Raw genomic sequence first — 14,231 nt, forward strand, 5'->3', positions numbered from 1 at the left:
GAGGCCCTGGATTCCATCACCCGTACCCTTAAACTGGCCATGGTGGCCCATGCCTGAAATCCCAGCACCTGGGAAGTGGAGGCAGGAGGATCTGAGTTTCAAGATCATCCTTGGCTTTATGGCAAGTTCCAGACCCTGCTTCAAAGCACAGAAACAAACCAAAGTTGATGCCAAATCAAGGATAGCAATAAAATTTTCTAATGGCAAAGATCTACTGAAAGAAGATCAGTTAATTCTCCAAGCTGATAGAAATCTCTCCTTTCATAGTGTTAGCCACAAAGTAGAGTTAGGGCTATCTCTGCAGACCCTTCTCCCTATATCCCACACACTACCCCCACCCAAGGCTACTGTTTTTTGTTTTGTTGGTTGGTTTTGTGTTTACCTGGATGGCCACCCAAGTTCTCTGTCTCTGGTCACACTACAGTCTGGAGTCTTTTTTTTTTTTTTGGGTTTTTCGAGACAGGGTTTCTCTGTGTAGCTTTGCGCCTTTCCTGGAACTCACTTGGTAGTCCAGGCTGGCCTCGAACTCACAGAGATCCGCCTGGCTCTGCCTCCCGAGTGCTGGGATTAAAGGCGTGCGCCACCACCGCCCGGCCAGTCTGGAGTCTTTGCTGGCTGCAAATCTGATTTACTTATTCCCTAGTGAAACTGATCCAAGCCTCCACTCAGCTTTTCTGCAGGGGACCCTCCTTTCCAAACCACTGCTGATGTATCCATTTGGGGTATGTGAACATCACAGCTGTCCTCCTTGGGTGGGTCAGGTCAAAGTATCCTTTTCTCAATGAGGGCAGAGCTCTTAGGAAAAGACAGGTGATTCCAACTCGGCCACCTCTACTTTGAGCAGCAGTGGGTTCTCAGCTCAGTCCCATGCATACCCTCTGTAAAGGTTTCCATTGTGTTGGGTAGCATTCTTCCCAAGGAAGCTCCTACATTCTCAGTTTTATTTTTTTTTAAGGATGTTAGCTTCCCCTTGTAACACTTTTCCCCAGGACTTCCTTTCCCTTTCCAACCAGAGCAGTCCAATGCCTCCGTTGAGACCCAATGTTTGAATCCTGGCTGTAGAGGTGGGAATGGCATGGTTTGTCCATTATTTTTCCGGGTGATTTTTTTAAATTATATTTTTATAAAAGCCTTTTCTTCCTTGACGGTCAATCAAGCTCAAAATTTTAAATGTACAAGGAAAGTGTCTAACAGCGGAATCCATGCTCATGTCCGCGCTTCTTCCCGTCTGTGCTATTTACATTTTTCAGGACCTATGTCTCCATGAAGTTTTATTTAGTCTTTAAAGCACAACTCAAACCAAGAACATTGTGTGTGTGTGTGTGTGTGTGTGTGTGTGTGTGTGTGTGTGTGTGTGTGTGTGTACTTGTTTGTATAGGTGTATACATGTGTGTGTGTATATGGAAGCTTACAGGTAGACTTTTTTTTTCCCTTGATCACTCTCCACTCCTATTTATGGAGCCAGGGTCTCTGGCTGACCCTGAACCTCAGCGGTTCGGCTAGGCTGGCTGCCCACCCAGTTTCAAGTATCCACCTGTGTGCACTCCACCACAGGACAAGGGTCCCAGGCCCATGTCGCTACGCTTGACTTTTTAAGTGGGCTCTAGGAATCCAGATTCATGCTTGCATGGCTGGCATTTTATTGACTGACACATCTCTCCCAGCCCATCAAGGACAAATTTGGAGAAAATAAAAAAGCGCATCATTTTTTTTTTCCCACATATTTGCAAAGGAGTTGTAGTTCGGGAAAAGTGGACTTTATCCATTAACATTTTTCACTCTCTGTGCCTGAGTTCCTGGAAAATGGATTGCAGTCCACACCCATAATTCTTTAGGAACGAGAAATAAACTCAGTCGTTTAAAAAAAAACACAAACAACAACAAAACCATGAGATTATTCCTCAATTTCCCACAGTTATCTAGAATGAATTCAAATTTTAGAGTTCTCCTTTAATATGCCATCTTTTAAGCATTCAGCATTATTAGATATAGTGACTTGGTCTCCCTAGCAACTTGTAATGAGGTATTAGCATCATATTTCTAGAGATAAAACAGCAGAATGGAAGAGGATATGAGAGTCTCAGGATCACCCAGCTATTAAGTGGCAGACCCAGGCCTGGTTGTAAACTTGGAGTCTCCTCTGTAGTTATTGTTTTATCAAGTCCATAAGTAGTAGATTAAAATTATTATTGAAGCCAGGTGGTGGCACACACCTTTAATCCCAGCACTCGGGAGGCAGAGGCAGGCGGATCTCTGTGAGTTCGAGGCCAGCCTGGTCTACAGAGTGAGTTCCAGGACAGGCTGCAAAGCTACACAGAGAAACCTTGTCTCAAAAAAAAATAAAATAAAAATTATTGAAATTCTCCCCTGCCTGTTCTGAGGAATTCCTGGGAGCAGTGCCTGATTGTGGCCAATGACTACCAACAATCGTGAGTGCCACATACCTTGGGAGTTCTGAAGACTGGGGTCCCTTCTCTTGCAGAGGTGTGTTCTTGGTAGATGAGGAGCACTGCATTTGAGGTCAAGCATCCTGATCCCTAACAAGTTTAGACTAGAAAATTCTTGGCAAGTCACTCCCATGTCTCAGTAACTTTACTAGGAAATGAGTGGTAACGTTTCAGGCTGGCTCCCAGAAATTGAGGTAAAAAATTAATAGCATGTTAAAATGTTCAAAAAATTACCACAAAAGGGCATGACCTATCTATCTTCTTAGAGTCATCTGTGAGGCTCAGTTTAATTCCACCTATAACTATTAAGCATTTGGTTTGTGATAAACTATGAGACCAAGCATTGTTTTTTTGGCTTTTGTTTTTGTTTTTAGAGAGAGGGGATGAAATAAGACTTTAAATTTAAAAATAACAGTCTATGCATTCAGATGAATGTCTTGTCAAATGGTCATCTTAAGAAACTGCTCTCCCTCCTCCAGTGTTGACATGAGCTTAACCGTCATCTGAAATTTCCTTCCCTTTAATATACCCACATTTTTTAAAAATCCCAGGAGCGGAGAGAGGACTCAGTAGTTAACAGTGCTTGCTGATCTTGCAGAGGACCTGAGTTTGATTCCCAGGACTCACACAGGACAGCTTGCAACTGCTTGTAACTCAGCTCCAGGAGATCCAATGCCCTCTTGAGCCCACATGGACACCTGCACCCACATCCATGTGTGCACACACACACACACACACACACACACACACACACACACACACACACACAAAACCCCTAAAAAATAATAGAGATAAACCTTTTTTAAAAAAAAATCCTTTGCAAACCTTTGTTCTTCAGAGTAAGTCAGCTTCTGGGGAAAGGCTGACTCACTGGCTCCTAATTCTGGAGAATAGAGTTTCAAACTTGGAAATATCTTATGCCCCACACAAGACATAGTGAGAGGTTTTTTTTTTTCCTTCTTGAGGAATGCATATGGATGACGAGTGAAATTTTATGCACAATGCTGATACTAAAGAGATGAAGTCCAATTATTTAAAAAGGAACAACACATATCCCACAGGCCAGCTATTTTATTTACTTATTTATTCAGTTCTGGGGATCTGCTGACTCAGGGCCTTGTATATGCTAGGCCAGTACTCACCATTGAGCTAGATGACCACTGATTTTTCTCTTTCTCTCTTTCTCTTGATTTTAGGAAACTATACAACAATGGATTTACTTCGATTCAAGGACATGCTTTCAATGGAACAAAGCTGGATGCTGTGTAAGTTTAGGGTAACCATGGAAACTGCCACCATTCCCCACATCTCACCCCCAGAAGGACCATCCAGAGAGTCTGAATTCTGTTGAGAGCTATTTTAAGTATCTCAAACTTTGAAAGTAATGCTGAAAGGAACTTCACAAGGGCCATTTGAAATGGACACTTAATGTTGGCCCCAGTTCTAAATCCCAAAGCTCTCGTTCTCAATAAAATGGAGATGTATACTGTCACCATCAGGTATCTTATAGGGGTGTAGGAGTGTGTGTGTGTGTGTGTGTGTGTGTGTGTGTGTCTGCAAATATTCATCTGATATTACATGAAGTGAAAAGAGTATTATTGCATCCAAAGTTGTTTTGAAAGAGTTACTCAATTTGTTTTGACATGCTTTTTCTTTTTTAAAAGATAAATGATACCCAAAACAAAACAACAACAAAATTTTAAAAAAACTTACATTTTATTTGTCTTGCCATACCTTTTCTTTGTTTCTTTTGTTTTGTTTTGTTTTGTTTTGTCTTGTTTTTTTTTTATTTTGTTTTGTTTTGTTTTTTTGAGACAGGGTTTCTTTGTGTAGTTTTGGTGCCTGTCCTGGATCTTGCTCTCTAGACCAGGCTGGCTTCAAACTCACAGAGATCTGCCTGGCTCTGCCTCCCATGTGCTGGGATTAAAGGCATGCGCTGCTACCACCCGGCCTGTCTTGTTTTGTTTTGAGGCAAGGTCTCACTATGTAACCCTGGCTGTCATGGAACTAGCTATGTAGACAAGGCTGGCTTGAACTTATAGAAATCTGCTTGCATCTGCCACTCAAGTTCTGCAATTAAAGATATGCATCACTTGACATTGCAATACTTTTTTATTTCTTTAGCAGTTATATATTTTTTTATTTATTTGTTTTGTTTTTGGTTTTGTTTGAGACATGGTTTCTCTGTATAGCCCTGGCTGTCCTGGAGCTAGCTCAGATCAGACTGGTATCAAACTCACAGAGATCCACCTGCCTCTGCCTCCTAAGTGCTGGGATTAAAGTCGTACAACACCACCACCACCCAGCTATATTTTTTAATTCCAAGTTATCTAGTATTTTCTCCTCAAATTTAACTGCTCATTTCTTACAGTGACGTGTTACTTACTACTTTTTGTGATTCTATATTCTCCTATTCTTTAAAACATTCCTACATAGTTGATCATTACAAAATCTGAAGGCCTTATGAGTCTAAATGTGTTGTGTTCTACGTTGCCTCTCAAATACTATTAGACATGCAAGCCATCTAAGGATCTTGTGAGATATACATTCTGATTCAGTAGATTTGGGCTGGGCTGTGGGGTTCTGCATTTCTAACACACTCTCTCACAATGCTGGTGCTGTAGCCCATGGACTACATTTTAGGTAAACTAGTTGTACAACTATGTGCAGAGGGCCTGAGTGGAAAAGAGCACGCATGGAGATTAAGTGCTTTTGGTTGTTATTTTGCAAGTTAAGCACTAGATTCTGTAATGATTCCATTTTAAAACATAAATGGTAACAAGTTTTGAATTTCTTATAGTTAGGTAAGATTCGCTACATCCTGTTGAGGTGGAGTCTAGCTCTTGGGTTTGGGGGCTTCCTTCTAGTCTCTATTGGAAGACGAATATCATTCTGTTGGTTTTTTGGTAGGGCGGGTTTGTTATGGTTTGATTTCAGTTATCTTTTTAGTATATAATTACCGAGGAAGCTCTGAAAGACACCACAGGGTACATAATTCTCGTCAATACAAGTCATTGACAAAATTGGAAAGCCCCTCCTTCTGTCTTCACTTGATTACACTAATCTCACACAGCCCTTCACTGACTTCTCAGCATAGCTACTGTGTGCCTGCAACGCACAAAGCCCTGTGCTAGCCACAAAATAAGCAAACACAACATGCTTCCTGCTCACAATGAAAATTACATTCTTATGAAGTCAATACAAGCCCAGCTACACCAAGGATCGAAGTGTATCAGCAGGAAATTTATCCAATCCCAAATCAGCATCAACCAGAAAATATCCAAGTGCTGAATATCCAAAGATATTGGCCAGCTACCTTGGAGAAATCAGCATGATTTTTCTCTAAATTTATCCTATGCTTTTTTTAAAGATCAGCATTTAATATTAGGCAAATACCACCAAATATGTTCTTTGATTCTAAAGCTTTCACACGTAGGAAAAATGGCTCTAGTAATTTAATTTTTAGGATCTCTTAAAAATAATTGTGGCCGGGCGGTGGTGGCGCACGCCTTTAATCCCAGCACTCGGGAGGCAGAGGCAGGCGGATCTCTGTAAGTTCGAGGACAGCCTGGTCTACAGCGCAAGATCCAGGAAAGGTGCAAAGCTACACAGAGAAACCCTGTCTCGAAAAACCAAAATAATAATAATAATAATAATTGTGACTTTAGAGGTACCCAGGGTATAAATACTTCAAAGCATGACAGTACCGTTGTAGATGTTGGGAGCAGAAAGAACTTAGCCTTGAGACAACAGAGAACCACATCAGCAAGCTCGGGGACAGAAACATTTTAAAAACTCCCAACCAGAGAGACTAGAGTTGAGTAAATGACTCCCAAATGCAGTAAGTATATGGACTCCACTCTTGCCTAAATCAAAGCTGCCTTTCCAGAATTCTGGGAGACTAAGACTTTCAATAATGGATAATTCAGTTAGCAAGCATTAAAATTGACCATTGTTGCTTCGAAGTACACCCTATTTGTGTTTGACATCCTGCTCATGTCTACAGAGCTCTGAAAGGAGGGCGAAGACAATGGTTCAGTTGATGAAGGGCTTGCCGAACAAGTGTGAGGATCTGAGTTCAGATCCCCAGAGCCTGTGCACCAGCCCAGTGCCACAGAGTGCATCTGGAGTCCCAGTACTGTAGGGTAGGGACAGAGTTAGGGTCTGCTGGCCAGACAATGTAGCTGAATTGGTGAGCTCCAAAGTCCAAAGTTAGAGACTGCCCATTATCAACTCTGGTCTCCAGACACATTCACACACACACACACACACACACACACACACACACACACACTCACACACACACACACACACACACACACACACACACACACACACACATGCATGCTCAGGCACATGGAAAAAGTCAGGCTGGGGAAATCACTCAGCAGGTAAAGTACTTGCCATGCAAGCACAAGGACCTGAGTTCAGATCCCCAGAACTCACACAAAACCCAGCATGGTACCATGCACTGGTAATCCCAGCATTCCTCCTGCCAGACAGGAATAAAGACAAGATAACCCACGTAAGCCTGTGGTTCACTGGCATACATGGTGGTGAACCATGTTTCAGGAAGCAGGTGAGGACTGAAACCCGAAGTGGTCCTATAACCTCCACACGTGTGTTGTAGCACATGCACACCCACGCCCATAAATACACACAAGTGTATCAGCTTCTGTTGTCGTAGGAAACAGCGAAATCAACACATAAATACATGTATATGGCTGTATTTTCAACAAAACATTGACAAGAACAGGGGTAAGGCGCCGCCGACTGACGGGTCACAGTTTGCAGATCTTAAGAGTAGAGGAAGCTATTCGATGAGGAGGATCTTTGTGTCTCTCTGATAAAGGTTAAAAGACACGCGTTTGATTAAGAAAAGAAGTGTCAGGATAAAAATACTTCAGGGCTAAAAAGCTCAGATCCAACCGTAACAGAATACAAATCAGCGTTTCCCAGTCGGTGTTGGGAACACAAACAGGAACTCTGCTCCATCTGCTTCCCATCGTCTCCCAAGTACCTTACTTTGATTAAGGAAAAGTTATTTCTTCCTACTTTTCAACGCTCCAGGGAAAAGATATCATGTAAATCCAATGTGTGTTGAAATTGATGGTCATTATCAGGGGCCCCTCAAGAGAAGGACTGCTCCTTAGATGAAGGGAAAATAAGTCATATTTCCATGGTTACTATATGTGGTTTTTAATTAATTAGTGTGTGTGTGTGTGTGTGTGTGTGTGTGTGTGTGTGTGTGTGTATACCCATGTGTCACTGTGTGCATCTAGCAATCTGAGAGGATGTTTGAGAATCAGTTCCTGCCTTCCACATTGTTGAGGCAGGATCTCTCTTACTGTCTCTTTCCCTGCACAGTGTACTCGACACTAGCTGGTCCACAAGCTTCAGGTAGATTCTCCTGTCTCCACCTCTGATCCTGTTGGTTATGCCACGGCGTTGCCCCTCATGGCTGGTCGCCACCCACGGAGCGTGCTGATTGAAAGAATCATAGCCATGGTTACCTTTTTAGAGCTTTACTGGGAAGAGGGGAGAGGGGGGAGGGAGAGAGGAGGGCCGAGAAGGGGGAGCGATGGCCGACGGGAGGAAGGAGCGGAAAAGGAGAGACACAGGGTGCACTAAGGGCCCACCCGCTTTTTAGGCTGGGACGCTGTCGAAGGAAGGCTGATGATGTAATTAAGGACCGAATCCTTACAGATCCCACCACAGAAATGCTGCCATTGCAGATATGTGCCACCACTCCAGGCCTTTATTTGGGTCCCAGCGATCAAATTCAGGGAGTCAAACTTGTATGGAAAGTGTTCTAGCCCGAGCCGTCTCTCTAGATCCTCACACCATGTTTTTAACACAGCTCAATCTTTACTGTGTTTTCAAACTAAGGAAAACATATCAACCTTCTGTAATAATTATCCTAACAGGGTTCAAAGATTGAAATAGCATAATCTCTCTAGAACTGTGTTTACATAGCTCTAGGTTTTAGTTTAAATAATTTGTCATCCAAAACAACACTCATCTACTTCATGCTGATGTACTGAAATTATCGGGTCTGACCTCAATTACACCCATTGTTTTAGTGTAACTGAGTAATGTTATCGCAGCCAAGTTGGACCAATCCCATGCTGAGGACAAGCACAGAATCCAGCAGCAGTGCTGTCGTTAGTTAGAAGTTTGTGAAAATCATGGCAAGTGGGTGAAAACTCATCGCCCTGTGGTTTCACTGACAGCCAAGCACCTTGTCATCACTCGGATGACAAATCATTGAGTATGAGTGTCCTTGCTCAGGAGAAGTTGAACTGCTCTCAATCATAAGTTAAGTCCCATGTTCTTTCTCTGGACCTCTCTACTCTCTCTTTATCCAGTCTTCTAGAACTGAGTTGCTTCTCATGCAGTGTCTGCTTCTCTGAGAGAAATTTTTCTATGGCTGGATTCTAGGTATTCAGCCTCTATCTAGCAGGAAACATTCAGACCAAAAATAAAATAAAAAAACTTCGACGTGTTAAGGACTTACCAAGACAGTAATCATTATGAGCAGAGAAGTCAACACAAACAACGTGCTAATTAGCATCACACATGAGCTGATTAGAAGTAATTCACCACAGCTTGGAGCCACTGGGAAAAGATGACGGTAGAGAAGATTATAGGATTAAGAAGGCTGCTATTTCTCACGGAGTAAGTATTTAAACAGCTCGTAGGATATGCTCCAAGGCTGGCTGTCCCCTCTGCCTCCTACAGTCTTGAACACTTTCTCACCTGTTACTGTCAATAAACAAGTGCCTTGATCCCTGTAACGAACAAGATTTCCACAGAGCAATCCAGTTTCCATTTAGACTAATGTAAGAGCTAGGCTGTGGATCCCTATCATTTTCTTAACAAGAGCCATGTAGAAAAAAAAAAATGGTTCCCCACAGAAGTACTCCCATGTGAATGTCACAACATACCCAGATGCCAACCCCACTTTCCCCTTAAGTAATTATGTAGGAATGAGATGAAATTCTATCTTGGAACTGAAATGGATCCTTGAACTCCTCAGAGAACGAAGACCAGGAGTCACAGCAAATTTACCCAGTACATCATACTCCTTTCTTTGACACTGATCACTTCTGTGGTTGAATAGAAACTGTCCTACCTGTGAGTTACCCATAAACAGGGCTTTCATTCTTGTCAAACAAGTCTTTACTGAATGGCCCCTGTGTGTCAAGAATGAACCCAGGGGTTGGAAAGATGGCTCAGTGCTTAAGAGCACCAACTGCTCTTGCAGAAGACCCAGGTTCAATTCCCAGCATCTACATAGATGCTCACAGCTATCTGTAATGCCAGTTCCAGGGGATCTGAACCCCTCTTTTGACCTCTGCAGGCACTCCATGAACATGATATGCAGACACACATGCAGGAAAAACATTCAAACACATAAAATAAAAATAAATAAGTTTCAAAAAAGAAATTTTAAAAAAGTGAGTCCAAGCTGGGCAATGGTGGTACACAACTTTAATCCCAGCACTCAGGAGACAGACAGAGGGATCTCTGAGTTCAAGGTCAGCCTGGTCTACATAGCAAGTTCCAAGACAGCCAGAGCTGCAGAAAAACCTTGTCTTGAAAAGCAAAAACAAAAACAAAAAAAAAAAGTAAATCCAAGAAACTGAAAACACACACACACACACACACACACACACACACACACACACACACACCCCCACAATACTGATGCTGTCCATTAGATACTTTCCCCCAACTCATCGCTATCTTCATTTTCCCAACCCCACTTTTCAGATTCTCAATTATTGAACTATGGAAAATTTGACAACTCTTCTCAAATTGAAATATGGAAAATTTGACAACTCTTTTCTAGGAAAACCTTAATTTCTTCACCAGGTTCAAAGAGGCAGAATCCATGCGAATAATGAAGTGTCCTTACACAGACAGAGTCCACAGCATCTGTTTTACTTTAGAAGGAACTATTAAGGCTTTTCTAAAAGCCCTTCCCAGTATTCACATTAGCAACCCTAACTTTTAGGAAATCTCTCATTTTGACACTTCTGACAAGTCCTCCTAAACTTTTGAACCTTCTTGGAGTTCGTCTTCTATTATCAACCACATACAAAATAGTCATTTGTCTAGACTAGATTCCCATCTGGCTTACCAAGATCTGTGACTGATTTATCCAAGTCAGTGTACACAGCTCAGACTCAGGATATGTTGGGATCAAGGAACCAGTTGAAGGAGACTGACATTCCCAGACACTGGCATGTGGCTAATGAGGTGAATAGAAGCCCATCCTTCCTAGATGTGAAAGCTTCTGGGTCTGTAATTCCTCCCCCTTAGCTTCTGGTGGGAGCTGGAAGGAGAAATCAGAAGCCAAGATTCAAAGCTAAAAGAGGCAGCCCTGAAAACTACCAGAGACTCTCAAGGTATGGGAGTCAGAGGCTCATGAGCCCAAACTCAGTCCTAGTGAGACCCTGTCTCGAAAAAACCAACAGACTGAGCAGGGAAGAGCGGCAGGTTCATTTTTAAACACCTTATCATCTTCAGAGGTTAAGTAACGAAACGACCACACTGTCTTTCGAGAACAGGGCCTTCCATCAGGCTGGTTCACCTCCGTTCACATTGGCTGTACCTCTTGCTACATTCTTTCTCCCATTCTGGACTCTGGCTGCCTTCCCCAGTTTGAAGCCTTCTGCAACATTTCTGGTAAAGTGCACTGCTTATCACCCAGTCTGCTCGTCCTCAGGGGTGTATTAAGTATTAGCTGAAAACACTACAAAATTGGACAAGTGATAATTTAGTTTTTACAATAATTTCTGATGATTAAAGCAAGCCAATTTTTGCTCTCAATGAAGAGGGGAAAAGAGAGGAGCTCAGCAGAGATTACTTGATTTGGGGCAGCCCGGGAACAACATAAAATCTATAGCTATACTGGCCCAAAACTATAGAAAGAGTTACAAGCCAGCATGGCCACTATACCCATCATAGTTGTTATATTACAAAATTGTGCTCATCAAGAGTCTCTCTCCGGTTATTTTTTTTCCCAAGATGGGTCTTACCCAATCCAGCTACTATCAAACAAAAGATCTTCATAAGCATAATGGGTTTATGATGGAATCAAACCGTGAACATGAGGGTGCTGTGACCCAAGCCTTATATGACATTAATCCATTGGGAACACATAACGATGTTTCGGCAGCTTACTCAGGTGTCTGAACCTATAGAAGACTGGTCTTTTCTATGTGAGGCTTCATAACAACCTCTGGTATAGATGGTATCTGGGATGCCCCCCTAAGTCCCATGTATTAAAGTCTTGGTGTTCTCAACTTGGTGTTAGTGGGAAATAGTAGAACTTTTAAGAAGATTAGTGAGGGGAAGTTGGGTCATTGGGGACATTCCTTTGAAGGGGATATGGTACCAGGCCCTTCTTTTTCCTTTGTTATTGGCTTCTCAGCCACCATGAGAAAAGCAGCTTCCTCTGCTTCATGCTCCTACGATGGCAAGCCATGGTACCACAGACCCCAAAAGAACGCAATCAACTCGTCTCCATGACTGTGAACAGATGTAATCCATTTCTCTTTTACACTGATTGTATCCATCATTTTGTTATAAAACAGAGCTACTAAACACACTCCAGAAGTTGTGTACTCAGCCACTATTTAAAGAGGCCATGTGAGGGCCATTCTTTGTAAACGAGCTGCCACCAGGAAGGCCGATTTCCCCAAAGCCACCACATCATATGCTAAGTCTTCTTTTAGTCTTCATTATTTTTTTTCTTTAAACAGTCCTGTGTGTCACCCTCAAAGCTTGAAAGTATCAGTGTCACTATCTTGAAGGAAAGATATATTTATTTGTTTGTTTGTTTGTTTGATCATTCCCAATTCCCACCCAGTAAGTACTTAGGGAGCCCTGAAGTTAGCAGTGGGTACACAGCAGGAAATAAGGCACAGAACTTCCATTCTTGTTGAAATAACATAATATTCCAGTAAGAAAATAAACTAGGTATTACAGATTCTGGTAATGTCAGGCGGAAAAAGAGAGTAGAGGGCAATGTAGTGCAGCTTTAGATGAATAGTCCCTGACCTCTATTTTAAAAAATAATTGAAAGGCTCTAAACTGTATTGACATGTGTAAGACCTCATGCCATTGCTTGTAATCCTAGTACTTGTTTGTTAAATCTCTTAGCCTGCCCAGAGCGAGGAGGATGATAAAACTCTTCCACACTGGTGGTGGATTGTTTTATTCCTACTCACACTGCTCCAGCAAAGACACACCCGGATCCAATTAACTAGAGGGACCTTTCTTGATGAAAGCTCTGGAGAAAGAATTCTGACTGAAAGTCTTCAATTACTCTACTATTATTAGCCATCATCCTTAAGCACGTGCCATCCTGTAGAGCAAAGCCCACTGATATGATAGAGGAAGGATTATCTATAATTAAGTAGACCTCCCCAAGCGTCTCCACTGTGCTTATTTTGCATCAAACCATGGTCACTCACTAGTGTAAACTGCCTACACTATGCTGTGAGATAATGTAAATGTATAAATTGGGGTCCTGTATAACAAAGACAGATATTCTTTATTTCATTTTAGATTATTTTACTCTCTAAAAAAAACCTATCAGGGGAGAGAAGGGCCAACTTCAAAATCCTTGGGTGCTTTTGTTCATTTGGAGGAAATTTTATTTCAAAAGCACTTTGTGACTTAAATTGCCTAAGAAATACTATCCTTTCAAATGACCAATGTGTTGGAAAAAGGGAAAGATCAACATCCCCATCACTTTTCACAAAAGGTATATGCTATAATCTTATTTACATAAATATCCCTACACCAAAACTAGTGTGTAGCTTGAGTTTTCCTGCCTGGCCCATAGTCAGGACAAATCTCTCTCACCTGCCAGTCCCACAGCCTCTCAGACCCAACCAAGTAAACACAGAGACTTATATTGGTTACAAACTGTATGGCCGTGGCAGGCTTCTTGATAACTGTTCTTACAGCTTAAATTAATCCATTTCCATTAATCTATACCTTGCCACATGGCTCGTGGCTTACCGGCATCTTCACATGCTGTTTGTCATCGTGGCGGCTGGCAGTGTCTCTCTGACTCAGCCTTCCACTTCCCAGCTTTATTCTCCTCCTTGTCCCGCCTACACTTCCTGCCTAGCCAATGGCCAATCAGTGTTTTATTTATTGACCAATCAGAGCAACACATTTGCCATACAGAACATCCCACAGCACTAGTGCTGTTGGATACAATGCATGCCATTCAATTAAATCTGAATTTCAGATAAACAACAGATAAGTTGCATGGGAAATATTTACGCTTGAAAATTATTGATTGCTTATCTATAATTCGAATTAAACTGACATCGTGTATTTTAACTTACTAAATCTGGCCACTCTGCTCCAAGAAAAGAACTGAGTCTCTGGCCATCCCTACCACCACCCACCACCCACCCTTACCAGCCCCATCCCACCTCTTAGCTGGCTGTTTGGAACCTGGGGCTTATACAGGGACACTTGGCTCAGCCTGGGAGGAGGGGACTGGACCTGCCTGGACTGAATCTACCAAGTTGAACTCAATCCTCAGGGGAGTCTTTGCCATGGAGGAGATGGGAATGGGGGGTGGGCTGGGGAGAAGGGGGGGCAGGAGGGGGGAGAACAAGGGAATCCATGGCTGATATGTATAATTAAATTAAATTATAAAATAAAATTTAAAAAAAAGAATAGAGTTAAAGACTTAAGAACAACAACAAAAAAGTTCCAGCTTCAAAGACATATGGGAATAATGGTCAA

At 42.2% G+C, this 14,231-nt stretch overlaps 1 protein-coding gene across 3 annotated transcripts in view; it reads left to right on the top strand.

The window, feature by feature from the left end:
* The window catches only part of Tshr (thyroid stimulating hormone receptor), a 128,192-nt gene that overhangs the window by 87,890 nt on the left and 26,071 nt on the right, over nt 1-14,231 (top strand). For all 3 annotated transcript variants that reach the window (XM_052738692.1, XM_052738694.1, XM_052738695.1), the window contains one exon: nt 3,644-3,712. In XM_052738692.1, coding sequence (XP_052594652.1) covers nt 3,644-3,712 — 69 coding nt within the window. The remainder of the gene's footprint in view (nt 1-3,643; nt 3,713-14,231) is intronic.

The sequence above is a fragment of the Peromyscus californicus genome, unplaced genomic scaffold, assembly GCF_007827085.1.
Source record: "Peromyscus californicus insignis strain IS unplaced genomic scaffold, ASM782708v3 Scaffold_15__1_contigs__length_86483966, whole genome shotgun sequence".
In the NCBI taxonomy this organism is placed as follows: Eukaryota; Metazoa; Chordata; class Mammalia; order Rodentia; family Cricetidae; genus Peromyscus; species Peromyscus californicus.